This window comes from Carassius carassius, chromosome 21, assembly GCF_963082965.1.
Source record: "Carassius carassius chromosome 21, fCarCar2.1, whole genome shotgun sequence".
In the NCBI taxonomy this organism is placed as follows: Eukaryota; Metazoa; Chordata; class Actinopteri; order Cypriniformes; family Cyprinidae; genus Carassius; species Carassius carassius.
Window position 1 is genome coordinate 1,130,534 of NC_081775.1, and position 27,703 is coordinate 1,158,236.

Consider the following 27,703-nt stretch of genomic DNA (forward strand, 5'->3'; position numbering starts at 1 on the left):
TAAACAGCAGCTGCAGACTCATTTTCCCACACGTTACAACACTGCGATTACATAACGTGATTACAGCAAAAGGATTTTCCAATCCGAACCAGGTCCAGGAGGTCACATACTCTACTTAAGTGCATGTTTGAATATATATATAATGCGCTCAAGCGGCTTTGACTGCCTGTGTGTCCTGTATTTAAACCTCAAAACCTGTTTGGTAAGAGCTGAAGCAGGTGATCCAGAGTTCCCGAGAAAGTGAGGGTGGCTTTCACAAAGTCTCAGCAAGTGTGACTGAAAACACAGGCCTCGAGCGCAGCGGCCGAATGAAATGAAAGACATCCTCACAGTCAGAGGTTATGAGGCGTTTGTTAATGGTATATAACGTCCACCTCTCTATCAGAATAATTCAATGTTGGCCAGAAGATTATTGCATTAAAAAGCTTTCAGGAAACACACTGCTTGTTTCTGTGGTGTTCACAAACCACAGTTAAATCGGGTTTACTTCGCTTGTAAGGATCTTTTTAAACTGAACCGTCCAGACATGAAGCACTCCTGTCCACACATCACGTCTCTGACAGACACAATTAGTCCTTTTCACACTTCTGTGCTCCTGGCTTCAGGAGTGCAGCTGCCAGGGAAAGCTTTTCCGGTGACAACAGTGGCCTGAGCTCAAGAATCAAAGGCTTTTTTTACAATTCAGATGATTTTGATGGTACTTTTCTCAACAAAGTGCAAACATTTCACAATGAACGTTTTGCGAGAGCTCGGGTCATCACAAACGTTTAATTCTCAAGGGTGACTATTATAATTTGTGCTGGAGGTGCATTATGACTCCCCACATGAATTATTATTATTTTTTCTGCTAATATTATTATTAATGTAATATTGTGTTTTAATATAACAGGCGCAGACCTGTAACAGAGCTAACTTTAGCCTGCGCTGACATAATCTCAGATTTTTCTCTTCTCTTTGCTCTTTTAGCAGGCACTGCTTGGTGAAGCTCAGAAGCGCACACACGCACCATCTCCTGTGCCACGGCCTCAGGGACCTCCTTCTCCAGGTCGAAGCTGAACTCGATGGCTCCTGCGTCCCTGTACTTGCCCTTCAGCCGGCGGGGGTCCTCCACCCACAGCTTGAGCGCGATGCACGTCTTCAAGCCGTCGTCCTCCTCCGCCAGCTCCACCCTCACGCCGGTGTCCTCCGCGAAGAAGGCGTGATTCAGCAGGTCCTTGATGGAGTAACTGTGGGAAGATTGTGACTCATTTTGCCAGCACAGGTCACAAATGGTGATTTCAAAGTACTGTGCTTTATATGAAAGTATTTCGCTTCTTTTTGCAATTTGAAACCCTATTAACTGCATTTGGGATGTGTGCGTAAAACTAAGCATATATGCATGTGCAGAGAAGATAAACCCATGATGCACTGCCATCAAGATGGATTTTAAATGCAATTCACTCAATAACAGAAAGCTTTATTATAAACATTTGAAACACTTCAGTGTGTATTTCAGTCTGAAGAGCTTGAGATGTTGTCTCTGTGGACTGTACTTGTGATGATCAGCTGGGCTCTCAGTACTCACCGATCCTCTTTTTTCTGACAAATACACTCGCCAATGATCTCTTTGACCTCAGGATCCATCACTTTGTTATAACTGGCAGGCTTCACCCCCTGAGAGAGAGAGAGAGAGAGAGATTAAGCAGCAGTAACTGTGGAGGACCAGCACATTTTGCTCACTTGCAGACTAAAAGACTGATGTTGTTGTTAATCTTTCTGTCCAGTGAAAGCCTGCTGCAAACAGACTTCGAGTCAGTGAGCTCAATGGGGTCACTAGAACCCAGACTACACTACCAAGTACAGCCGCTGCTTGTTTTTCTTCAATACCATAAGTAAGTGTATCCATCCACAGATTATCCTTATTAACATTTTTGGCTAATATAACTGGTTTAAATAATTATGTAAATGATTTTAAAAGATGTCTTCGGCCTGCTGGAATGTCAGTGAATTTAAACTAATCCTTGCATTCAGAGTATAGGTGCGTGTGTGCTTTATTTGAAGGCCAAGTCCCACTAATGTTGTGTTTTTGTCATTTTAAATAAAAGAGTTAATGTTAAAGTATTACTGCTATTTATTCCTGTGGTATTGAGTATAATGTTCTTATACAACTACTTGAATTTTGGTATCGTGACATCTGTAGAGCTGAAATCTGTATTAGGAGATATAAACTTGCATATGCGAGAGATAAAATAGGTACGTTATGTAAAATGTTAATAGTAATGCAAATGGACTGGATGACTTCAATAACGTTAGTCCTATTTCAAATCGCCCATTTTTGGCAAAATTACTTGAGCGTATTGTTGCTTCTCATTTGTGTAACCATCTCACAATTAATCTTTTTGAACCTCTTGAGTGTCACGGCTTACGCTGCTGGAAGGAACACGGAGCCGAGGGATAAACGAAACAAGGATTTATTAAATCAAACATAGGCAAGGTAAGTAGAAAATAACAGGTGGCAAGTGGCAAGTGGCAAGTAACAGGTAACAAGTGGACAAGTAGACAAGTTGACAAGATACAAGTAGACGAGTAGACCCGACAAAACAGAACTGAAAGGACAAGGCTTTTGTACAAAGGATAATAGGGAAAACACAGGTGGATGGAATGACTAAATTAACAGGGACATGGAACACATGCAGAAATGACTAGACACACCTGGGAACTAATCAAACCACATAGAGACAGAAACTGGGTCACAGGGGCAAAAACACACAAAATGAGTCCAGGTGTGTGACAGTACTCCCCCCTCCCGGTAGGTGCGTCCTCGCACCGTAGAAACAACAAAGGGAGGCGTGGGTGGGAACTTGGGAGGAGGTTCCGGTGGAGGACAGCCTCCCAGGAGGGGGCCAGCAGACAGGGACTACAGAGGAAGGAGCCAGGGAGGAGATGACAGAGGGAGGAGCCAGGGAGGAGACAGGAAGGATCTGAAGCAGGAGGTACCCAGCAGGACCCAGGCCACAGCCATAACGGCCCAAGGTGGGGCCGACGGTGGAAGGAGCCATGGAGGAGGAATGGTCACCGACTCCAGGGACTCGACCCACGGCAACGGAGCAAGTGGAGGAGGAGCCCGAGGCGGAGACGGAGAGCCGAAGAGCCAGGGTGACGGGGAGGAGCCGGAGGTCCTAGGCGGAACTGATGGCTCTGGTAACTGACGCGGCGATGTGGATCCGGAAGGCCGCGGTGAGGCCAGAGTGACCGAGGACTGAGGTGTAGCCGAGGGGATGAAGGAGCCTGACGGAGCCGGAGGGACGGAGGGATGAGGCGAAGCCGGAGGAGTGGAGTCCCGAGGCATAGGATGGACGACGCCAGACCAAGGCGGAGCCGGAGGGACGAGGGAGCCAGGCAGAGCATGTGGACTGCTGGGCCACGGCGGAGAGGAAGGAGCTAGGAGCCATGGTGGAGCCGACGGATCAACGGGCCGAGGCGGAGTCCAGGCCTCAGAGGCTGGAGGCGGAGGTGAGGGAGACGCCGACCAAGGCGTCGCTGGAGGATGGCGGTCCCGCTGAGCTCGCACCACAATGATGGTAGGCTGAGGGCGAGCAGAGGGGCAGCCAGACGACAGCGGAGGAGGAGGCAGGAGTGGGTGGGAGGGAGGGAATTTTGGAGGAGCAGGCATTGGAGTAAGCTCTGGGGCTGGAGCCCTTCCTGGGCTTAACGGAGGATCAGGAGCCCGTCCTGGGCTTAACAGAGGATCAGGAGCCCGTCCTGGGCTTAACGGAAGATCAGGAGCCCGTCCTGGGCTTAACAGAGGATCAGGAGCCCGTCCTGGGCTTAACGGGGGAGCAGGAGCCCGTCCTGGGCTTAACAGAGGATCAGGAGCCCGTCCTGGGCTTAACGGGGGAACAGGAGCCCGTCCTGGGCTTAACGGGGAATCAGGAGCCCGTCCTGGGCTTAACGGAGGATCAGGAGCCCGTCCTGGGCTTAAAGGAGGATCAGGAGCCCGTCCTGGGCTTAAAGGAGGATCAGGAGCCCGTCCTGGGCTTAACGGGGGAACAGGAGCCCGTCCTGGGCTTAACGGGGGAACAGGAGCCCGTCCTGGGCTTAACGGAGGATCAGGAGCCCGTCCTGGGCTTAACGGAGGATCAGGAGCCCGTCCTGGGCTTAAAGGAGGATCAGGAGCCCGTCCTGGGCTTACAGGAGGATCAGGAGCCCGTCCTGGGCTTAATGGGGGAACAGGAGCCCGTCCTGGGCTTAACGGGGAATCAGGAGCCTTTCCTGGGCTTAACAGAGGATCAGGAGCCCGTCCTGGGCTTACAGGAGGATCAGGAGCCCGTCCTGGGCTTAACGGAAGATCAGGAGCCCTTCCTGGGCTTAACAGAGGTTTAGGAGCCCGTCCTGGGCTTACAGGAGGATCAGGAGCCCGTCCTGGGCTTAACGGAAGATCAGGAGCCCTTCCTGGGCTTAACAGAGGATCTGGCATAGGTGAATTGGAAACCCCCTCATTTTGACCCATTTGGCGCTCCACATTTTGCTCCCTCGTGGTGGGCAGTGTCGCCGGCTCTCGCACCTGGTCTGACGGGTTGCTCTCTGGCTCTCCGTCATCGGTGGGCTCGGGCTTATGCCTCGTACCGTGGGGAGATTGTAGGCTGGGCTCTGGGTCCAGAGTGGACCTGGCGAGATCCTCCATTGGGCCAACCGTGAGAGGTGACCCATTTCTCACCAGATTCCACTCTATGAATGCGGCGAAATCCTCCCGAGGACCATCTTCGGTCGACAACGCTCTGCACCTGGAGTTCAGGCTGGCGTGATAAAAGGTGCAGAGCGCGTGGTCCGGGTAGCTGGTGGCATTAGCTATCAAGAGAAACCGTCTAGTATGGTCCTCGAGAGAAAGTCCCTCCTGCTCCAGCAGGAGGAGGAGGTATTCGGGGCGATAGAGGGGATCCATGACACACTACGGAAAGAAAAAGACTGTGAAAAAACGGAAAACAAAACGGAGGGAAAACACGCAGTTTTTAACTTTTTAGGTCGGGTCTTCTGTCACGGCTTACGCTGCTGGAAGGAACACGGAGCCGAGGGATAAACGAAACAAGGATTTATTAAATCAAACATAGGCAAGGTAAGTAGAAAATAACAGGTGGCAAGTGGCAAGTGGCAAGTAACAGGTAACAAGTGGACAAGTAGACAAGTTGACAAGATACAAGTAGACGAGTAGACCCGACAAAACAGAACTGAAAGGACAAGGCTTTTGTACAAAGGATAATAGGGAAAACACAGGTGGATGGAATGACTAAATTAACAGGGACATGGAACACATGCGGAAATGACTAGACACACCTGGGAACTAATCAAACCACATAGAGACAGAAACTGGGTCACAGGGGCAAAAACACACAAAATGAGTCCAGGTGTGTGACATTGAGTCAGGTTTTCATACATTTCACAATACTGAGACGGCCTTGGTCAAAGTCACCAATGATCTGTTGATGGCTGATGACTCTGGTGCAACATCGATTCTTATTCTTCATGATCTAAGAGCCGCGTTTGATACTGTCGATCACCGTCTATTACTTACTCGTCTTGAACGAGTGTTTGGTGTGTCTGGGACTGCATTAAGGTGGTTGGGGTCTTATTTAACTGACTGCTCCCAGTTTGTTTCTAACTGGCGTCCCTCAGGGGTCTGTTTTAGGTCCTTTGCTTTTTAACATTTATTTGTCACCTTTAGGCCACCTTTTGAGATCGCTCTGCCTTCATTACCATTTGTATGCAGACGACATGCAGATTTTGTGCCTTGAAGTTGCTTATTCGTCTGACTGCATAACTGAAATTAAAATGTGGATGGATAATAATTTCTTTTGTTTGAATGGTGGTAAAACTGAAGTTATGCTCATTGGTTACCGTTATCAGACTTCTAAAGCTGGTTGTCTGTCCCTGACTCTTGACAGCTCGGTCCTGGATATCCAGAGTTGAGTGAGGAACCATGGAGTTAACTTGTTAAACTGTTAAAACCTCTTTTTCCACCTCAGAAATATTGCAAGATTACGTCCAGTCAAACTCTATCACCAAATCTATGGGTGATAAGGCTTTCTCTTTCTATGCTCCTGTTCTTTGGAATTCTCTGCCTCTCGAGGGAAGTTCAGAATTATAATGTTTTTAAAGTTCAACTTAAGACATTTTTTAAACTTGCATTTGCTTGTTAATTTTGTATTGTTTTAAAGGCGTTTTATAAAATATCGTTTTATAAAATAAAGTTTATTATTATTTTTAGTATTAATAGGTTTAAATCATATTCTGTGCTGTAACTGTAGGGATAATACAATATGTCCCCAATGAACTGCATATATGAATATTATGACAGAGACCTATTGTTAAATCAAATTTATGATTTAAAAGTAATCTAAGCAGTTTTCATCCAGTCTGTCCATTTAAATGTCTGCATTTAGCTTCAAATTGCATTGTTGACGACATTATTCTATAAAAATGATCTTCACTCTGATTCTGACATCCAAATGCACAAATATATATATTTTTTCTTATTCCATAAATTTTATGGAAAGTTATGTGTTTTTCTGCACACACACTGAACACGCAGCTGACTGTGACGTCTCTGTCAAAAAGGACTTTGAAATACACATCACCCCCTTAATTTGTCATTTAGAAGAACAGTACATCCAACAATTTGCTAAAAATGTCCTTTTGGACTTGTGGATTATTGTGATGTTTTTATCAGCTGTTTGGACTCTCATTCTGACGGCACCCATTCACTGCAGAGCATCCACTGATGAGACCCTACTGCAATGCTACACTTCTACAAACCTGATGAAGAAACAAACTCATCCTAATATTGGATTGTTTGAGGAGATTTGCATTTTTAGACAAACTATTCCTTTATTATTAAAGAAAGAGAAAAATGAAACAAAAAAGATGATCATGACATGAATTTACTTGTGGTGGAATGATGTGATGTGTTTCATATCAGACTGAAGTCAGAGCTGAATGTGAGTTTTTTTCATGCAAAGATTGAAATTCAGGGAATAATAAGACTTTTTATGCTGTGAATTTCCTTGTTTGTGTTTTATGAACATGCAGAAACATGCTGAGCAGGACTTAAACAGTGGCCATGCACTTAGAAAAAAATTCACCCCCCTCACAGTTGTCATTAAGGGCAAAATTAGCTATACAGACCGAAATCTTTTTTTGCACCAGGCTGTAACCATGTTTTTTTATGCTGTAAAGTTGGGCATTTTAACATGGGGAGATTGACTCTCTTCTGCAGCCAGCCTCAAGCGGCCGGTCGATGAACTACAGCTGAAGTCACTTCTGTGTGGGCTTCACGAGAGGTGATAACATGAGTCTCAAAGATCACACAATCACAGCAGTCTTCCTGGAATGAAAGATCGCTGCAGTACAAACATGAGGAAGTGTTTAAGTGTGGTGTGACTTACGCTGGTGACCTTGCGATAGATCTGAGCGGCGTTCTGGCACTCTGAATATGGGTATTCAGACGTGGCCATCTCCAGCATGCACATGCCAAATGCATAGACGTCCACGGACTCATCGTAGTGCTCCTCGTACATCTCTGGAGCCATGAACTCCGGCGTACCTGAGGATATGATCACAGCAGGCAAAGATCCTCAGACCCACTACATCTACACCACAGCTACAGCTCACTTCTGAGATCACATCAACCACAAAACACTCAAATAACGGGTTTCTATTTGAATACATTGAAAATGTATTCCTGGGATTTCAAAGCTGAATTTTTACATCATTACTCCAGTCACATGATCTTCAGAAAACATTCCAATATTTGAATTGCTGCTCACAAAAAACATTATTATGTTGAAAACAGCTAAATAGATTTTTTCAGGTTTCTTTGATGAATAGAAAGTTCAGAAGAACAGCATTTAGCTGAAATAGAAATATTTTGCAAGATTATAAATTTCTTTATCATCAATTTAAAGCATACTTCCTAAATAAAAGTATTAATTTCTATAAATTATTTTTTTCCAAAGAATCCTGAAATAAAATTACATAATTATTTAAATATTAATAATAATAATCAGAAATGTTTCTTGAGCAGCAAATCAGCATATTAGAATGATTTCTGAAGATCATGTGACACTGAAGACTGGAGGAATGTTTCTATTTTATAATAAAGGTTATATTAAATATTAAAAATATTTCATGCAATATTTTACTTTTGCTGTATTTTGGATCAAATGGAGGCTGGGTGAGCAGAAGAGACTTCTTTAAAAACATTACATCATACTGTTGGAAAGCCTTGACTGGCAGTGTCTATTAATCCAGAAAAGCTGGTTATGAGTGGAGCGCAGTCTCACCGATCACACTCTTGGCGAAGGAGGCTCTTTTGAGCGTGGCCAGCCCCAGGTCCCCGATCTTCACGCTGCCCGTGGGCCCCGTGATGAAGATGTTGTCACACTTCAGGTCCCGGTGGATGATGGGAGGAGTGCGTGTGTGCAGGAAGTGCAGGCCTTTGAGGATCTGACGACACCAGCTGCGCAACACCTTGGGTTTCATCACCTTGAAGCGCTTCAGATACCTGGAGAAAACAAATACATGACTTGGATTTTGCATAAAGCTCAACTGCAAACATGTCATGTGTGTGTGACAGTGAACTCAAGAACTCTCCCTCTCAAAGACTTCAGAAGACCCACTTTATATGAAGTGTCGGCTCGTTCCTCATATCTGCTAAAAGATCATGATCGGGTTGCCCTGAGATGCTGAACATTATATTTTAAAGCTGTCTGTCATCAACAACCTTATCTGAATTCAACATTGTTCACTGGATGCTTATAAATCAGAAATCATTACATGACAATAAAGTCGACATCACTTCCTTTTAGATAGAAACAACTTGTAAGTTGTGAGTTGAGTGAGGCTTGACCATTTATAAGCTTCTATTTCATAGTTTTTGTTTCATAAACACCTGAGCTTGACTGCAAACTACATCTGCCGATCATGATTACATGAAAGCAGTGAACTCTGAACTTCTCCTTTCCTGCCACACTGAGTGCAGCTCGGACTGTGACTCTAACGTTCGCCTGAGACGTCCAGCAGAGAGCCCCTCACGTTTTGAGCGTGCCTGACGTCATGAGCTCGGTCACCAGCACAATGCACTTCTTCCCCTTCAGCGGAGACTCCCAGAAGTCATAGAAGCGCACGATGTTTGGATGCTGGAGACCCTTCAACATCTCAGCCTCCTCTTTAAAGCGCTGCCTCTCCACCTTCGTCAGCTTGCGGTCCTGGAACACACACAACCAATGAAAACAGTTCATCTGACACTCTGAGAAAGGAGAACTCACATCAAACCACTGGAAAATCCTTTCTTCAGGATCACTATAGGCTTGATATTAATCACAGCTAATAAATCAGGAACAGACAGAAAGATCTTGTGAGAAACTGCATTAAGAAATATCTTCTATATTGAGTCTCTCATTTCTTCAAGCGAGAGAGAGAGATGTACCATCCTGCAGTGAAACATGTGTCCCTGCAGCACAGAATCAGTCATCGGTATCACAGGTATATTTGTAGCAATAGACAACAATACATTGTATGAGTCACAATTATACACTACTCTTTTATGACAAAAATCATTAAGATATTTGGTAAAGATGATGTTCCATTAAGATATTTAGCAAATTTTCTACCGTAAATATAAAAAAACATATTTTTTGATTAGTAATATGCATTACTAAGAACTTCATTTGGACATCTTTAAAGGAGACATACTATTTTACCATATGCAATATAAATCTCTGGTGTACCCAGAATGTGTCTTTGAAGTTTCAGCTCAAAATACTCCACAGATCATTTATTATAACATTTTGAAAATGCCTATTTTGTTTCTTTAAATGCAAATGAGCTGCTGCTCCCCGCCCCCTTTTCTAAAATAGAGCGGTAACATTTATTTACTTAGTCACTTTATTTTTTAACTTTATTTTTATTACAGCTCGTACCTGCTACAAACATCTGTTTTGGTTCTGATTATCATGTTTATTACACTGAAATCATGCATTTTAAACCATATTAGTTGAAACTTCTGCCATGGCATTAGAACTGGTACACCGTTGTCGCTTGTGAAATCAAAATGATGGCGCCGTTGGTTTAAACTTATAGATTAAGGTCCATTAATATTATAATGAAAGGGGCGCTCTGAATGGGATTTAGGGACTGGAGCACAGCATGGGCTAAACACAGGGACAGGAACCCTCACTGGCTCTGGGGCTGGAGTCAACACTGGAGCTGACACTGGAGAAGACACTGGAGCAAACTCTGGGGCTGTAGCGGACACTGGAGCTGACACTGGAGAAGACACTGGAGCAAACTCTGGGGCTGTAGCGGACACTGGAGCGAGCTCTGGGGCTGGAGCGGACACTGGAGCGAGCTCTGGGGCTGGAGCGGACACTGGAGCGAGCTCTGGGGCTGTAGCTGACACTGGAGCAAACTCTGGGGCTGTAGCAGACACTGGAGCGAGCTCTGGGGCTGGAGCGGACACTGGAGCGAGCTCTGGGGCTGGAGCGGACACTGGAGCAAACTCTGGGGCTGTAGCGGACACTGGAGCGAGCTCTGGGGCTGGAGCCGACACTGGAGCGAGCTCTGGGGCTGGAGCGGACACTGGAGTGAGCTCTGGGACTGGAGCGGACACTGGAGCGAGCTCTGGGGCTGGAGCGGATACTGGAGCGAGCTCTGGGGCTGGAGCGGACACTGGAGTGAGCTCTGGGGCTGGAGCGGATACTGGAGCGAGCTCTGGGGCTGGAGCGGACACTGGAGCGAGCTCTGGGGCTGGAGCGGATACTGGAGCGAGCTCTGGGGCTGGAGCGGATACTGGAGCGAGCTCTGGGGCTGGAGCGGACACTGGAGTGAGCTCTGGGGCTGGAGCGGATACTGGAGCAAGCTCTGGGGCTGGAGCGGATACTGGAGCGTGCTCTGGGGCTGGAGCGGACACTGGAGCGTGCTCTGGGGCTGGAGCGGATACTGGAGCGAGCTCTGGGGCTGGAGCGGACACTGGAGCGTGCTCTGGGGCTGGAGCGGATACTGGAGCGAGCTCTGGGGCTGGAGCTGACACTGGAGCGAGCTCTGGGGCTGGAGCGGATACTGAAACGAGCTCTGGGGCTGGAGCGGATACTGGAGCGAGCTCTGGGGCTGGAGCGGATACTGGAGCGAGCTCTGGGGCTGGAGCGGATACTGGAGCGAGCTCTGGGGCTGGAGCAGACACTGGAGCGAGCTCTGGGGCTGGGGCAGACACTGGAGCGAGCTCTGGGGCTGGAGCGGATACTGGAGCGAGCTCTGGGGCTGGAGCCGACACTGGAGCGAGCTCTGGGGCTGGAGCAGACACTGGAGCGAGCTCTGGGGCTGGAGCAGACACTGGAGCTAGCCTAGGTACTAACACCATCCAGCTTCTCCAACTTAGATTCTCCTCGAAATACGAGATGAAAATTGTGGCCACTGCTTACGGTCTTCATCTGGAATTCTGTCACAGGTTATGGTACTGTGAGGAGCAAGGAGACGCAGAGTCAAATGCAAACTTTAAGTCTTTAAAAATGTCCAAGGAAACAGGTAAACACGTAGCAAGGAGTGAATATGAACAATTGCAGATAGGGAGAACAGAACGGGTTAGAATTCAAATAGGGCAGAAAACAAGGGGGCAGAGAGGTGATAAGGATAACTAGTAACAAGGAACAGGTGATTACTAACATTGGGGAAAGGAACTGGAAGGACCAAATAAGGACAGGAACTAGATGGAAACATAAACGTGACATTATGTCAACTTTAAAGGCGATTTTCTCAATATTTAGATTTTTTTGCTTCCTCAGATTCCAGATAATAATATTTGTATCTCAGCCAAATAGGAGAGACGATTTAATTTTAGCTGCATTCATTGTGAAACGTGCTAATTAGCACATTATTAGGAAAGCAATTTGCAAAGATTCATTAAAACACCTTACACTCACTTCTGTAGGTGAAGTTGGATCCTGAATGATTCACGGAAACATAGACACATTTATGTAGATTGAGGGCATGTTCCCTTCAGAAAATACAGTAATCTACTGCGACTTCAGTGGCTCAGATGTTAGGAGTAAATGACGACTGCTTTGTTCATTATTACATCCAACAACAGAACACAATCTCTTAAGAGTCATTCTTGTCCACATCTGCTCCAGCGGTGAAACACTGGAGGACTGATGACAGTCACTCAGGGGGCGGAGCTCAGGTAAGACGCCAGTCCAGTCTGTGCTGAAACACTATGGTCAATTAAAGAATCGTGGGAGGGGCCTGTTTTTGTGACATCACACAGACAGGCATCTCAGATCGGCTCGATTTGAGAAAGGGGAAACGATTTAACAAGATTTAAAAAAAAAAACACTAGGTGGATTTTTATCATTATAGGGTGGTTATGTACACACACTGCCAACACACATTTCAGTGCATGTAGCATCCGATGACCCCTTTAATGCCAACTTCAAACCAGAGTACATGTGAAAGCATAAGTGTCATTTTTAGGCCTGATGAATGTGCACAAGGAAATCTACTTGTGTATAGGGAGAGGCTTCTGCAGCTCCAGCAGTCTGTCTCATGCATTATGCAGCGGTTGCTTCATGCTCCACCTCTGCTCCATCTGCATCACCTCATGCTCACAGTGCATCTCTGCCAGTGAAGGTTTCAAAGCACACTTCCAGTATAAGGTTTGGAATTAATGTTGATGAAAAAGGGCTGCATTTATTTGATCAATAATACAGTAAAACCAGAAACAGTGAAATATTATCAGAATTTTAATTCTTTGTCTCAGGTGTTTTTAACTACATTGTATTCACATTAAATGCATATTAAATTAAATTAACATTAAATTCACATTAATTTTTTTACATCGAATTTTTATTAAAATGCATTAATACCCTAATATAAAGTGTTATCATACTGCTTTCTGTGTCAGAATATTGTACAATTATTTGCTGTGATCAAAGCTGAATTTTCAGCATCATTACTCCAGTCTTCAGTGTCACATGATCCTTACATTTTAAAACAGAAAATTTATATATATATATATTTTAACATTTTCTCAGTATTACTATATCTGTCATTAAATAAGTGCAGCCTGGGTGAGCATTAGCGGTATAAAGCGACCTGGTGCAGCATGTGCATTTCTCAGTGTCTACTGCATTTCTAGATTTTTTGAAAAACAAAACAAAAACAACTAGCCAAGTCAATTTACGTAGCCCATGATACAGACATAGCTAGGGTCTCTTTTTATGAAAACACCAGCACATCTGTACACAACATGGATCAAATGAATGAATATGCTTTACCCACTGCTTCTCTCATACTATACACACTGACAAACACAGTTCAAAGAATATGCGGTTTCTTCAGGAAGCTTTATTTATTTCATTTTAAAATGAGTGTAGGAGCACAAATAAAAGCATCAACAGTCTCACATCCTGCTGTTCCTTTGTCGAGTGATTCAGTGTTTTCAGACAGACAGGTCTAAAGATGGGCTGTTAAACTCACAGGAATTAATCAATACGCTTCTGTTCTAGCCCTGCACAGCTCTATTAGCGTTTATTGATAGAGCTATAATATGTGCAGGCATACTCACAGGTGAGCGCACACTGAGGAAATCTGCATGTTTCCATTCCCCAAACGATATCACAAAAACTGCATGAGTGTGTGTTCACACATGAATAAATGACTGCACACATACAGTGAGACGCCTGTGTTTAGTCAGGACTGACAGAATGACACTCAGTAGATTACAACACACACACACAAAAAACGCATATTAAAGAATAGTACTCTGCCCAGTGCACTGATCAAACCCGAATGCACAATAAAGACCCCATCAAACAGCTTGACAAGCAGTTTCCTTCCGTATCATTTCAGACAGGAAGTACTGAACTGGGATGCAGTGAAGGGCTGTTTATCACTAAAGTGAACAGGCTTCAGGTGGCTGATTTATCAATGGCAGATGCTCTTAAAGGGGCAGTTCACCTGCTTTCTTTCTAAAACTGACTTTTTTCTTTTCTTTTCTTTTTTTTCCTAATGTCCATACATGTTAAGGAAAAACTTAGAGTAATCAGTTATTTAATAAAAAAAAGTGTGAGCTGTGGGATTTACAGATTTCACTGAAAATAAGACGACTTGCTCTTTTATGTAAAATGTAATTATAATTTTTAATAATTTACCTAGTACAGCTTTTCACACCAACTCAATAGATACAAGCAGCGTTATTCAATTATCTTTCTTCAATATAACATTTTTCATCATATCTTTCATGTTGTACTCTCCAGTGTCAGACATTAATAGAGAACACTGTAATTGATAATGTACAAAATTACAAAACCTTTACATTAAGGTTATACCTTCTATAACCTTTAACAATTTCTAACAGCACTCTGAAAATAAAAGAATATAAACTTTAAACGTGTAAAGATTCGCAGCATTAACAAAAATGCAGAGATGGATAAAGAGATATATGATTTAGACGGTGTTGGGAAGGTTACTTTACAAATGTAATAGGTTACATATTACAAGTCACTATGTAAAATGAAATAAGTATAGTGTAACTATTTCAATTACTTTGTTAAAGAACTGAGATAATAATAATTTAATTTTAAATCAAAACCAGTCTTAAGCACCTTTTTACTTTAAGATACAAATTTAAAATCATAACAAGAAATAGTAAATATTAATACAAGTAGTATTCTGATGTAAACCCTTTGTAATCGTTAACATTTTCATAAGTAACTAATTTAATTACAGATATTTTTGCAGTGACTAACCGATTACAGTTACATGTATTTAGTAATTAAATGATGTAATTCTGTCACATGTAACTTGTTACTCCCCAGCAGTGAGTTTAGACCGTCTTTCAGTCAGTGTCATGACCTCGGTGGCTTTCAGTGCACTACTGACCTCAGCGCTTTACTCCAGCCCTGAATAGAGTCTGACAAGGTCCTGACTGACCCACTGACCCGACTCCACACATCAGAACAATCAGCCCAGTGAACGCTGAGGTCAGAGGTCAACACACGCTGACGCTGCTGTTTCACTTCCAGAGATATGATGAACCGGACAGTAATGAGCTTCTGTTATCAGCTCACAAATATTGCTGTGACCAAAGGTTCTGTCTATCACATGCATTTCATCAGCTTTGTATTTTAGTGCACAACTTTCTGACAGAATAATGATGACGATGTCAAATCTGCTCCAAGGCCTGTTTTAAACACTCCCTGTCATTGTAAATATCCAAACGCTATCTAAAAATTAACACTAAGTTGGAAAGTTAATCAGCATGCACAAATAATAGATCTCTGACTGAAGCAATAAGCCGTGGTTTACAGTGAATTTATAACAGCTAATGGGTGTTGTTATGGGATGTTCTCTGTATGATCCATGGAATCTATAAAGACCAGTCTCATGACAACAGGAAAACTAATCAAAAAAGATTAGCATTTCTGAAATGACATTAAAACTAGGTGGCGCTGTGCTGAAACTGAGCAGGTACCCTCAGGCCGTGGTAATCATAGCACACACCAAGTTTAGTTTTAATACGCTAAATCATTGCAGAGATATAGCCTCATGTCCATTTTGCTGTTAAATTCATTCACCTGTTTTTCAACAGTTTGACTAATCAGCATGAACTCCATTTTATTATGTCAGCATGCCTTGAAGATGACGTGATTCAGTTTTGTGAAAAGATGGACAAATGGCCAATAAGAAAAAAAGTATATGTTTTAAAAAAAAATTAAATGGCAAAAGAAAAATCCTTAATTGGCCTGTATTTATTTACTAATTTACCACCGCTGGGAAAAGCTCCAATACAGGTCTGGCTCCAATCAGACTCCCAAACTGTTCTCTTGAGTCTTTAGAAGAGTTTAGATGGTATTTATTCTGTTCATCTTGTCTTTGTATAATCCATATTAAAGTTCATAAGTGCAGCGCTGCTTTGTTTACAGCGGTAACCACGGAAACGCTTTAAGCTCCACCTGCTGGCAGAGAGTGGATCTGCGTCTCGTTCAGCTCGTCTGCTGTTTCTGTTTCATGCTGATGTTTTTTTATGCATAGTGTCACAAAACTGAAGTCAAATCATTCTGTTTTTGCTACAAATTTTGAAATGATACAATCTAATTTAGATTAAAGACTGCTCATTTTGCATGTATGCAGCATCTTTGTTTGGATCAAGATTAAAATACACTGGTTGCCTCATTTTAAATGGAAAGATCACAGACAAAGCCTTATTTTGTTTATATGAAGAGATTTACTTTATTTGTGTTACTGTTGATTTGGGGCTTATTTTAAAATGTCTATTTATTTTTGATATTTACTATATATTTAAGTTTTGTCATTTAGCAGACATTTTTATCCAAAGCGACTTACAAATGAGGACAACAGAAGCGATCAAAACCAACAAAAGAGCAATAATATGCACATGCTATATTAGTATATTATTATGGTGTTATTTCAAGTTCACAAAGAAACGTGCTGCATTTTGACCAAGCAATAATGAAAGGACACATTTAATTTATAATTTGCCTGAAATCTCAATTTGTTAAAAACAATTGTGAATCGAACTGAATCATGAGTTGACTGAATGGTTACATCCCTAGTTGAGGAGATCTCTCACTGCATCACTGTGCATCATCAAGACCTTACACTTGAGCTCTGAGGAATTATAATCAGAAACAAATGGTGTTTGTGTCTAGGCTAGTTTGAGGACGAGCGGTGCATTCGGCTCTGTTCTGTTTTCTTCACTCCAGCTATTTTTGGGCACAGTAACACATCCTACGTGAACGCCCCCTTCCTCGTCTCCCGCTGCAGTCACAACAGCAGCATCCTTATATCTGGTCCTTCCACACAGATGAACATAGCCTCTAACTTCATGTTTCCTTGGCTTGGTCTCGTTTCAGCTGTGGGCTAGTCAAACCAACAAGGATCTAAACCGTTAAGAAAAAAAGTTTCCTTTTAATTAATCAAATTTTTTAATCAAGGCCAGTGTGAAAGACACTCGGGACAGTTGCCTGATCTGTACATATAGGTTTCCATCCACCTATTTTTATGTGCATTTTGGAATATCGCTTAAAAAGAGCTGCATGGAAACACCAAGATGCGCATATATTCTACAAATACGTATAAAAAATGTATGTGCACAGTCGAGTAGGATAAAGATTTTATCCGATTAGAAAAAATGCGCATAAACTATGATATAAACATTTACAGAATAAATTCCACATTGCACATCTAAAAACTCATGTAGTCATGTAGACTACACCACTGGTTGCATTTCCTTTAGTTTCTCAGAGACTGTTTGCATCACAAAGCCAAAACTATAATGCAATAAAGCCACATCTATCAGCTACTCACCTACATTGCTGCAACATGTGTACATATATGATAATACATGTACAATTTTTACTTTAATTGGTAAAGTGAAATGCTCAGGGGACGGTTGCAGCATTCATTAAAATGATCAGGACTAGTCATCAAACAGACGAGTGACACACTAATTACAGGCTGAAGGACTGCAGTGATGTTGAGGTTCATATCCATATCTTCCTCTCCTGGCAGCAGGGTTTGGGCAGCTCGAGGCCATTCAGTGCATTTCCCATGAGTCTGTGTGAGCGCGGCGCTGTTGACACAGCACAAATTCACCTGATGTGGCTTCATCTGTCAGGTAGGACGCCAGAAGACCATTAACAGATTCGACTGAAGCAGGAGGACTCCACAATCCACAAGATAAAACACTTTCTGACATCTGTATGATGAGGAACTTCACAGAAGCAAAAGAGACACATCCTGAATAGAGACAGACGCTGTGCTTGTGCTGATTTTATCATCCAAGGTTTACAACGGTTTATCAATTTAATCAATGCATTTGCTTAGTTCATGGGAATTGAACCCACAACCTTGTTGTTGCTAGCACCACGCTCAACTGTTTATGCTCTGAAGTGCCTATGGAGAAAATGAATGGCCAGTGCTCTGGAATAATGTGAGCTCACGATCCAGACAGATGTGGATCGGTGGACAGGTCAATAATATCACCAACAATCAGTCAAATCTTCTTCAAAAGAACATCATTTGAATATTAGACAAAGCTATCGGTGTCTGAATCCCTTAAATTACGTTTCCTGCAGTGAAAGGCCAATAGATCCGAGAAGAATGATTCTCACCATGGTCGACTGCCCATCCTCTACAGAACCAAATCAACAACAGTACTGACCTAGTTTGCAGTGTTGTGCATATTTACCCCAAATCCAGCTCAAACACAGGCAGACAAACCCAGACACGACTGGAGTGTGTTTCTGTGGGTCTGAGATCCCCATCAGTGACGCCACATTCCTGCAGCTAGATGCTTATCACACACACACACACACACACACACTGAGAAACTGAAGCTGACATGTTTTAAGTCAGGCTGAAGCTTTCAAACGCATCTGAAGAGGTGTTAAAGTCATCTGAACGTCTTTACAGGACTCCTGAAGTCCGAGTCACAGAGTTTGGTTTGATTTGGTTTCATTCAGACCACCGCATCCATGATTTCAAGCCTCTAACATTTGCTTCTCTGTGTTGTATTAAACTTGAGCGGATTTAAAGATGCATAGATATTTTGAGCTGGCCAACAAACAAAACAAGGTTTTGTCACAATAAGAGTGATTTGTGATGGTCTTGAATGCATCTGTTGATCTGAATGATCGTTTTAGTCTACAGGTCTTGTGAATTTATAGCCGTCTGTTATTGACTTGAGTTCAAGAATAAAAGAACAAGATAACAGTTTAAAAAGAGTCCCAAAAGAAAGAAAGAAAGAAAGAAAGAGGAGATCACAGACTGACTGGACTGATCTCTTGTGTGTCCAGTCAGGATAAGGTTACGACTCCACGCTTCATCACAGCATCCCAAACTTTGAGAGGAGCCTGACAGACCAATGGATTGATTTAGAGAGAGTAACTGCTGTGGTCTTTCTCGGATTGTGGCGTCTGCAGGGGAATCTGGTTCATTATTTGGCTTGCATCTACTGTACTACTGTTTATCCTCTGACAAATGGCTTTTTAATGCTCATTTAAAATATTACAGGGAGTCAGTATGCCATCTCTCACAAATAATGCATCTTTCCCATGAACCCTTCACTGACTTCATCTGCATTATTTCACCAAACTAGTTATTTGCTACTTAAGTGGTGTTTTCATCGAACAGGTCTTTTACTCTCTCTAATAATGACTTTTCCTTCTAGTGTTTGTAGCCAGGATTACTGACCCAGGCTGAAGACCGAGAGGACAGTCACCGGACACAACCCTTCACTAAACCAGCGCTCACACGATCTGAACACAAGCATTATCTTATCAAACCCCAAATATAAACCACAGCCACTCATGACAAGCTGCTTTGACATCCAAGTTGAAATAAAAGTGCCATGTTTCCCACGCCACTGGGAGCTTGAGATTTGTGCATTTTTGGTTTAAGTTTATCCATAAAGATTTCTTGAATATTTTCATACATGATGAAATAATGAAGGGTTTCTAAGTAAAAACATTTGCAGGTTTTACCTACAAGCCCCACACCATCACCATCTGCTCTTTTACAGCAGACAGTTTTGGACCAATGACTCAATTAAACATCAATGATCTGAAACCTCAACCAAACACTGGCACGGTGTGCATGGCATCGACTCAAATCCAGCAGTTACTGTGCAAGATTTCATCGTGTAAATTCTTATGGTCAAGATGTCAACTACACTTCCTCAGCACTTCTTGGACATCTGTAGTATTGTGTCCACGGTGTACTGTGTATAGTGCATTGTATTGAACAGTGTACCATGTATATTGTATAACAGTAGATTGTTTAGTGTATGAATGCACAGATCTGTAGACGGTACACCAGTATTTGTCTGAATCTGGATCAAGAAGACACGTCCGGTTGCTCCAGCAGAGGTTCAGTGTACATGCACACAGAGACCACACTATTATATAGACACTTGTGCTTTTAGGGGCACACTTTTAAAATTCATCTTAACCTACTTTAAGTATTATTCATTCAGTCATTTTTCATCATGTCAGCTCTGTCATACAGCTCTGTGTAGTAAATGCTGCTCCATCTGAAAGCGTGTGGAAGCACCACATTTAATAACATGTTTCTACTCCAAACTCACTTCATAACGTCAGTCGAGTGTTTGAAATGAATCCTTCTGTGAGATGATGTATCATAGTATTATAAGCAGTGATACAGGCAATGTCAATTAGCATTGCATTATTATATACTTTATTATAATAAGACGAACTCCGATAACCCATATATTGTCATAGTGGTGTGTTTATTAGTCATGCTGAATCAATGAAAGCAGTTCAATCTTCAGTGTATGAGCTAGCGTTATAGGGATTCATTCCTGGATTTCTTCTGCGGGGGGTATTTGGAGTTTCTCTGGACTTCGGAGGGAGATTTACTGCTGATCACAGACCAGTGCTTCACTGACCAGATGTGCATGACAATCACAGCTTCTGCCTCATCACGATTGTGATTTAAACGTATCGCACAGCCCTATCTTAAAGAGTTGTGTTCAGCAGGGAAAGCACCACGCATCACCATCACTTCACATGCACACACATGGATCAAGGAGAACATGCAGAAACACACCTGAAGTTCACACCAGGCCACCTCCACCCAGGTGTCCGTGTCCAGGCCCTTGTAGACCGTCTTGAAGGAGCCGCGGCCGATCTCGATGTCAAACTTGAGAAAGCGTCCGCTGGGAGAGGTGGCCACGGCCTTCATTTCAGCCTCCTCCTCGTTCTCCTCGCTGGCTGTCTTCATGTGAGTCTTCAGGCCGTCCGCTCGGAGATCTGCGCCGCTGCTCTCCAGCTCTCTCTGAGCCGTCTGGCTGTCCGCGCTCAGTTCCTCCTGTAAACCGGACCGGACGGCCAGAGTCCTCAGGTGGATGCGGAGCTCCTCACACTCCAGCTGGCAGTCGCTGGCCTGGGGCTCTTCATGATCGGTGAACCACAGGCTCCTGCGGATGAACCTCTGGCGTTTGGAGGAGGGATAGGAGCTGGGGTCGCTGCCGGCGCGCACCAGCACTGAGCTCTCCAGCTTGTTCACGTTCCCCTCACTGATGGTCTCGTAGATGTGGAGCTGAAGCTCACACTGAGAGTTGGGCACGGATGAGGCGCAGCACTCAGGTTTGAGCTCCATGGTTTGAATCAGTCACACGTTTGAGCCGCTCAAGATCGAACCTCAGGGGAGCAGCAGCACTGACACTCCATCTGTGGAACAACATATTCATCACAACAGCATTCAACAATCACATTCAGTTTCAGGCTGAAAGTCATCTTCTGTGTGCATGGAATAACATTTGACCACAGAAAGCACACTTTTCATTTTGATCTCCTCTAGTGTCATTAAAGACAATAATTAGTCTGGTTGTGGGTTAGCTGTTCTTTGGTGAAATTAAAAAATAATAATACATTGTGTATGTAAATTTACATTTTCTCCACTTTAAACTGAACTCAAATCCAAATCTGGTTTTATCATTAAATAAGCACACATTTGCATGTTATATAATCAGAAGGCACATAAAACGACATCTTTTACGCGTTCCTTCATTTAATGAACATTCAAGAGGTAGGCCACTGTCAAAATCCAAAGTAATGAAATAAAACAGAATTTATGTATGGCATTGAGCATGTTTTCACCTCTTTTTTTTCTAAAGCGCAATAAAAACGAGATTAAAAAGTGACTAGAAAAAGGATTCAGTATCTTCTTTTTTTTTCAAACGAGCTGCTATGAAACATGATACATACTCACAGCATGGACAAATGTCACTTTAAGAGTTTGGCCTCTAAATGCTAACCAATGCTAATCTAATCGCAGAAGGTTTCATAATAACAATTCAATGTGTATAAAGACGCTAGTTTTTATTTAGAATATTTGTAAAACGGCTTAAATATCGCGGCAACGTCAGAATTTCTAAATGCTTCGATATCTGCCCAGTAATCCGGCTAGCGATGATGATGATGATGATGATGATGCTGCTGCAGGTGCACAGCTCTAATGTCCTCCGTCACATAAAGCATAAAGCAGCATGATGGGTAACTCACATGAGACGCTCGAGCGTCGGTGGCGGATCTTCAGAGCAGCGCGGTGTTTAACGCGGCACAGATGACGCGCGGACCGCAGATAAGACACGATCAAGCAGGCGCTGCGCACTCACTCCCTCACAGGAGCGTCGCGTCGCGTCGGAGCTGCGCGTCTCATTCAGCTCGTTCAGACAGCGCTGCTCCTCCACGCCCCGCGCCGCCCCGCGCCGCTGCTCCAATCACAGCGTCATTCCCAGCATTCCTCTGCCTCCTCCTCACCTCACACCACAGCAGGAGCACTGCAGAAGGAGATAGTTCGCAGGATTTCCAAGCAGCTCTTTTCCAAGCAGCAATAGCACGAAGGGAACAGAATCCTTAAAAAGTATGATGCTACTCATGCACATTAGTGCATTTACATGCAGTCATTTAGCAGACGCTTTTATCCAAATAAATCAAAATCAACAAAAGAACAAGTGCTATAACAAGTCTCACTTAGCCTAAATCAGTACACATAGAAAGGGTTTTATTTTTTAATTTTTCTGGGCTTCTTCGCCCGAAAACGGGCGAAAACTTGAACGTTTTGAAATGTTTAATTTTTTTGCTTCATCGGATGGGTATGAAACTTGTTGACTTTTGTTGTATTACCTATATGAACACACAAAAAAATCAAGGAGATGATTCTGATATGTTAAAGGGTCGTAAAAAAAAAAGTCACACTTAGCTTCCTCCCGCCCGAAAACGGGCGACATAGGAAATGAATGGGAAATACGAAAAAATAGGAAAACTCAGAGAAACTTTTGGTGGTACAAGCTACAGATCAGCGACTGTGCTGAAAAAAAGTGTACAGCAATGAAGGGGTGACACTCTAGAACATCAAGAGTGCAAATAAGATCCCCCCCCCCCCACACACACACACACCCACGCACACAAACACACACACACATACACAGATAAACTGGCGACTGCAACAGCAAATTTGTAGAATATTCCACATAAAATCAATAAATGAAAAAATAAAACTTGCTCAAATGCACACACACACACACACACACACACAGAGAGAGAGAGAGAGAAAGAGAGAGAGAGACTGGTAAGACTGCAACAGCAAATTTTGAGAATATTCAAAAATAAATAAATAAAAAATACAAAAAGAGACTCTCGCTCAAATGCAACACACACACACACACACACACATTCACTCACACATACACACACACACACATTGTGTTCCCTTTCTAACCAAATGCTATAGTTTGATTGTAATCATAATGCAAAACCTGATACTTATCTAAACATTTTTGTTAAGAAAATAAAGTAATCATCTTTTAGAATATCTAAATGTATATCTAAATAAAAAAAAACGAATAAGATAGAGAAATCATGTCTAAAACAACAAAAGGAATCAAAAAGCCTTTCTATATAGGATATATAGGAAGCTATAGACAGCCTACAGGCTGGTACAGGACATTACACAAAAGTGGCTATTTTTTAAAGCCACTAGATGAAGTTCTTCTCCTGGAACATTTTTTTTTGAGGCTGGCACTCTATTTTGATGTGAAATGCTGCATTTATTGAATTTTTTTTTTTAAATAAATATAAAATAAAAAATGATATATTAATTCTAATGGAAAAAATAGCTCATAAAAATTATATAATTAATGCAAAGTATCATAAAAAAATCTAAAAATTCTAAATAATAATCAGAAAACATTATAGAACAAAAATATATTTGATTGGTTATCCTGGGAAAAAGTAAAGTACAATTTTAAGGCTTCGCCCGTTTTCGGGCGGGAGGAAGCTAAGTGTGACCCATTTACGAAGAAGCCCAGAGGGTTAAATGTTCCTGTGGCTCAGTTGTGTAAGCAGTGCAAAAGGTTTTGGGTTCTGTTCCCAGGGAACACGCATACTAATTTAAAACAAATGTTTATCCTGAATGCACTGTAAGTTGCTTTGGACAGAATAGAGTGCAAGTCTAAAAGGGGTAAGTGTTTATATAATGGCTGTGTTATATATTCTGTAATAAAGACAGAAGAGGTGTGTTTTCAGCCGATTCTTGAGGATGCAGGCAGCTCATTCCACCAGGACGAAACAGTGCTTTTAAAAATCAGTGAGAGTGATGTTGTGCCTCTTTGGGATGAACAATACAGTCAGGTCAAGTTTCTTTCAGTTAAAACAGCTCAGACTTACATTTTAGTCTGGGACTAGGCTTAAGTCTTGTCTGTGAAACCGGGTGAAAGCTGTCGGCTTGTTAAAGGGGTCATCAGATGCCAAATCACTTTTGTTGTTGTTTGAACATAAATGTGTGTGTGCACATCCATCTTATAATGGTAAAACTCCACCCAGTAGTTTTCTTTAAATCCCTATTACACTATAGACCCATGCTTAGACTAAAGTAACACAACTTGAAGCTTTTGTTACCATACCTCAAACACATGTACCCATACCCTGCTTTGCACTCTAGTTGCAAATCTGCAACACACTTACTCCTTTATGCAACACACTTGGTCCTGCATACTACACTCTATTTCATACATAAGACACTTCGTTCAAAAATGAAATCTCAGAGTGCCGTTTGGAAAACACATGTATCCAAAATACAATACACATCGGGTAACTGCTACCACTCAAATACACAACTGAAGGAACTTACTTGCAAAACTGAACACCAATCAGCCAGCTACAAAAAGCCCTCGGTTTAGCCATTTCAAGAACTTTGCAAGCATGGATGGAGGGAGAGCAAGAGGAAGAGGAAGAGCAAGAGGAAGAGGAGGAGGAGGAGGTCGAAGAGGCCATGCACGGACCCATATTTCTGATGATATAAGAGCAACTTTGGTGGACCATGTCATCAGCCATGGCCTGATTGTGAGGGAAGCTGGGCAGAGAGTCCACCGCTTCACAGAGGCATCTGTAATAAGAACATTCCGACTAGAAAACAGGTATGTCTACACCTCTCTACTCAGATGGTATTTACAGCACTGTACTACAGTATATCACGTTACCACATCACGTGTACAGGGTATTGCAGGGTGCTAATGCTCCGTTTGCAGCCAAAGTGGTAGTTTTTGTGAAACATACCATGATTACTTACAGTATATTGAGATGTTTCAGTACAGTGGATGATACAGTATATACAGTAAAGTACTGTAAGAAAAAGAAGCAAACCGATGACAATTTGTGGTTGTATTTCTCTAGAATGACTAGAAGACCTTCTGGGGGAGGACGCCAACGCCTGTTCACACAACAGCAGGAACTTGCCGTTGTGGACCTAGTGAGGGCAGACAATGCCTTCCGTCTCCACCAGCTACGACAGAAAATACTTCTGATAAATAAAGTGTTCAACAACATAAACCATGTGAGCATCACCACCATCAGATGCATCTTGGGAAAACACAACATCACCATGAAGCAGCTCTACAGGGTCCCATTTGAGAGGAACAGTGACAGGGTCAAAGGACTTCGAGCTGAATATATGATATTTGTTTTGTTACAGAGAATCTTGGCCATGGATGGAGCTGCACAGCCTCATGAATTAATTTTCATTGATGAAGCTGGATTCGACCTGAGCGAAACAAGACGACGGGGTCGTAATGTAATTGGCCAGCAGGCAATTGTGCAGCGCGGGGGAAATATCACATTGTGTGCCACCATAAGCCTTCGAGGGCTTCTGCAACATCATGCAAAACTAGGTCCATACAATAGCCAACATATACTCACATTTCTAGATGCTCTCCATCATATAGTTGTACAGAACAGACCAGATCAGCCCAGGTTTGTAGTGGTGTGGGATAATGTCAGTTTCCATCGGGCTGCTCCGGTCAAGGCCTGGTTCACCAACCACAATCAATTTGTAGCGGTATACTTGCCCCCTTACTCACCCTTTTTAAACCCTATAGAGGAATTATTTTCGGCTTGGAGATGGCGTGTATATGACCGCCACCCACATACCCGCATGTCTCTTCTGCAGGCAATGGAACAGACCTGTGACGACCTTCAGGTGACAGCAATCCATGGATGGTTTCTACATGCAAGGGGATATTTTCCCCGGTGCCTAGCGGGAGAAGACAGGGAGTAGGCCTATTTGCTTTTTTGGTTGTTTGAAAATGTGCCTCCTGAAAATTCTTCTGAATAAACAGTGAAAATCAAAGACTGCAGTGTTTTATATAAAGTAGACTATAGTGTGTTCCCCCTGATCTGAAAGTGTGTGCATATGATGCAAGTATGTGTCCTTTTGTCATCAGAGTTACATTTTGACAAAGGAATGTTAGTTTTTGATATTAGAGTTTCAATTTGACACAGATGTGAATGGTATATTTCCCAGTGTTGTGTCATGTTTACTTGTGTGCAGAGTTTTGGCACAAAGTTTTGCAAAATGTGTTCAAGCAACGGGCAAAAACTGTATATCATCAGAAATAGCGGTCCGTGCATGGCCTCTTCGACTTCCTCTTCCTCTTGCTCTTCCTCTTCCTCTTCCTCTTCCTCTTCCTCCTCCTCCTCCTCCTCGTCCTCCTCTTCCTCTTGCTCTTCCTCTTCCTCTTGCTCTCCCTCCATCCATGCTTGCAAAGTTCTTGAAATGGCTAAACCGAGGGCTTTTTGTAGCTGGCTGATTGGTGTTCAGTTTTGCAAGTAAGTTCCTTCAGTTGTGTATTTGAGTGGTAGCAGTTACCCGATGTGTATTGTATTTTGGATACATGTGTTTTCCAAACGGCACTCTGAGATTTCATTTTTGAGCGAAGTGTCTTATGTATGAAATAGAGTGTAGTATGCAGGACCAAATGTGTTGCATAAAGGAGTAAGTGTGTTGCAGATTTGCAACTAGAGTGCAAAGCAGGGTATGGGTACATGTGTTTGAGGTATGGTAACAAAAGCTTCAAGTTGTGTTACTTTAGTCTAAGCATGGGTCTATAGTGTTCATTTTTGGGGGCCTGTGTTGACCAGATTAGCACCAGTCCAGCCCTGATGAGTCTCCTCTACATAATAATAGAAGTATTTAATGTAAAATCTTTAAGGTAGCTGTATATGCTTAACAGCAGTTTCTGCTTCCAGACACCTGTTTGCTTTGACTTCATATAATGTATTTATTATTTTAATCTGTTGTAGCCTGGAATATTTAGTGTGCACACTCATGGTCTAAATGAATTACCACTGTGGTAGAAAACACTGCGGCACCAAGATAGGCTACTACAGGGCCCTTGGGTCTGCTATAGCCCCGGGGCCCAATGGCACTTGTGGTCTTATGGACTTACAATGGCTGCCGCGTGCATGTGTCCTTTAAGTCCACTAGACCGTGGGGTGTCCCATTTGTCATTTTAGTGTTCAGAAGGGTGCTCGCGAGCGCCCTCTGTTATGCTCCCTCCTAATAATATTAGCTTTTCCTAATAATGTGCTAATTAGCAAGTTCTGCAGCTGAAGTTGGACACGGAAGAGAGGGGCGGGGTCAGCAGAGCTCATTAGCATTTAAAGCAGCATGGACTAGAACCGCATGCTGTGAACAGAGCTGTGTTTGACAGGGTGAAAGGGTGTTTTACACTACCATTGAGAAATTTTAACCAAACTATGTTACAGACTTTTCATTTAGACCCTAAAAGAATCATATCAACTTGTGGAAAAGAGTCATCCGAAGACCCCTATAAGTCGTAACATAAGGAATTCTG

General features: G+C 42.8%; 1 protein-coding gene across 1 annotated transcript in view; it reads right to left on the minus strand.

Annotated features, from left to right (window-relative positions):
* LOC132097333 (serine/threonine-protein kinase WNK2-like) overlaps window positions 1-21,947 on the minus strand; it is a 78,933-nt gene extending 56,986 nt beyond the window's left edge. The window contains exons 1-7 of the mRNA XM_059502966.1: window positions 21,781-21,947; window positions 20,617-21,239; window positions 9,067-9,239; window positions 8,316-8,536; window positions 7,419-7,576; window positions 1,565-1,653; window positions 1,007-1,226 (exon numbers count right to left, since the gene is read on the minus strand). Coding sequence (XP_059358949.1) covers window positions 1,007-1,226; window positions 1,565-1,653; window positions 7,419-7,576; window positions 8,316-8,536; window positions 9,067-9,239; window positions 20,617-21,168 — 1,413 coding nt within the window. The 5' untranslated portion in view covers window positions 21,169-21,239; window positions 21,781-21,947. The remainder of the gene's footprint in view (window positions 1-1,006; window positions 1,227-1,564; window positions 1,654-7,418; window positions 7,577-8,315; window positions 8,537-9,066; window positions 9,240-20,616; window positions 21,240-21,780) is intronic.
* Between the last annotated feature and the right edge of the window lie 5,756 nt (window positions 21,948-27,703).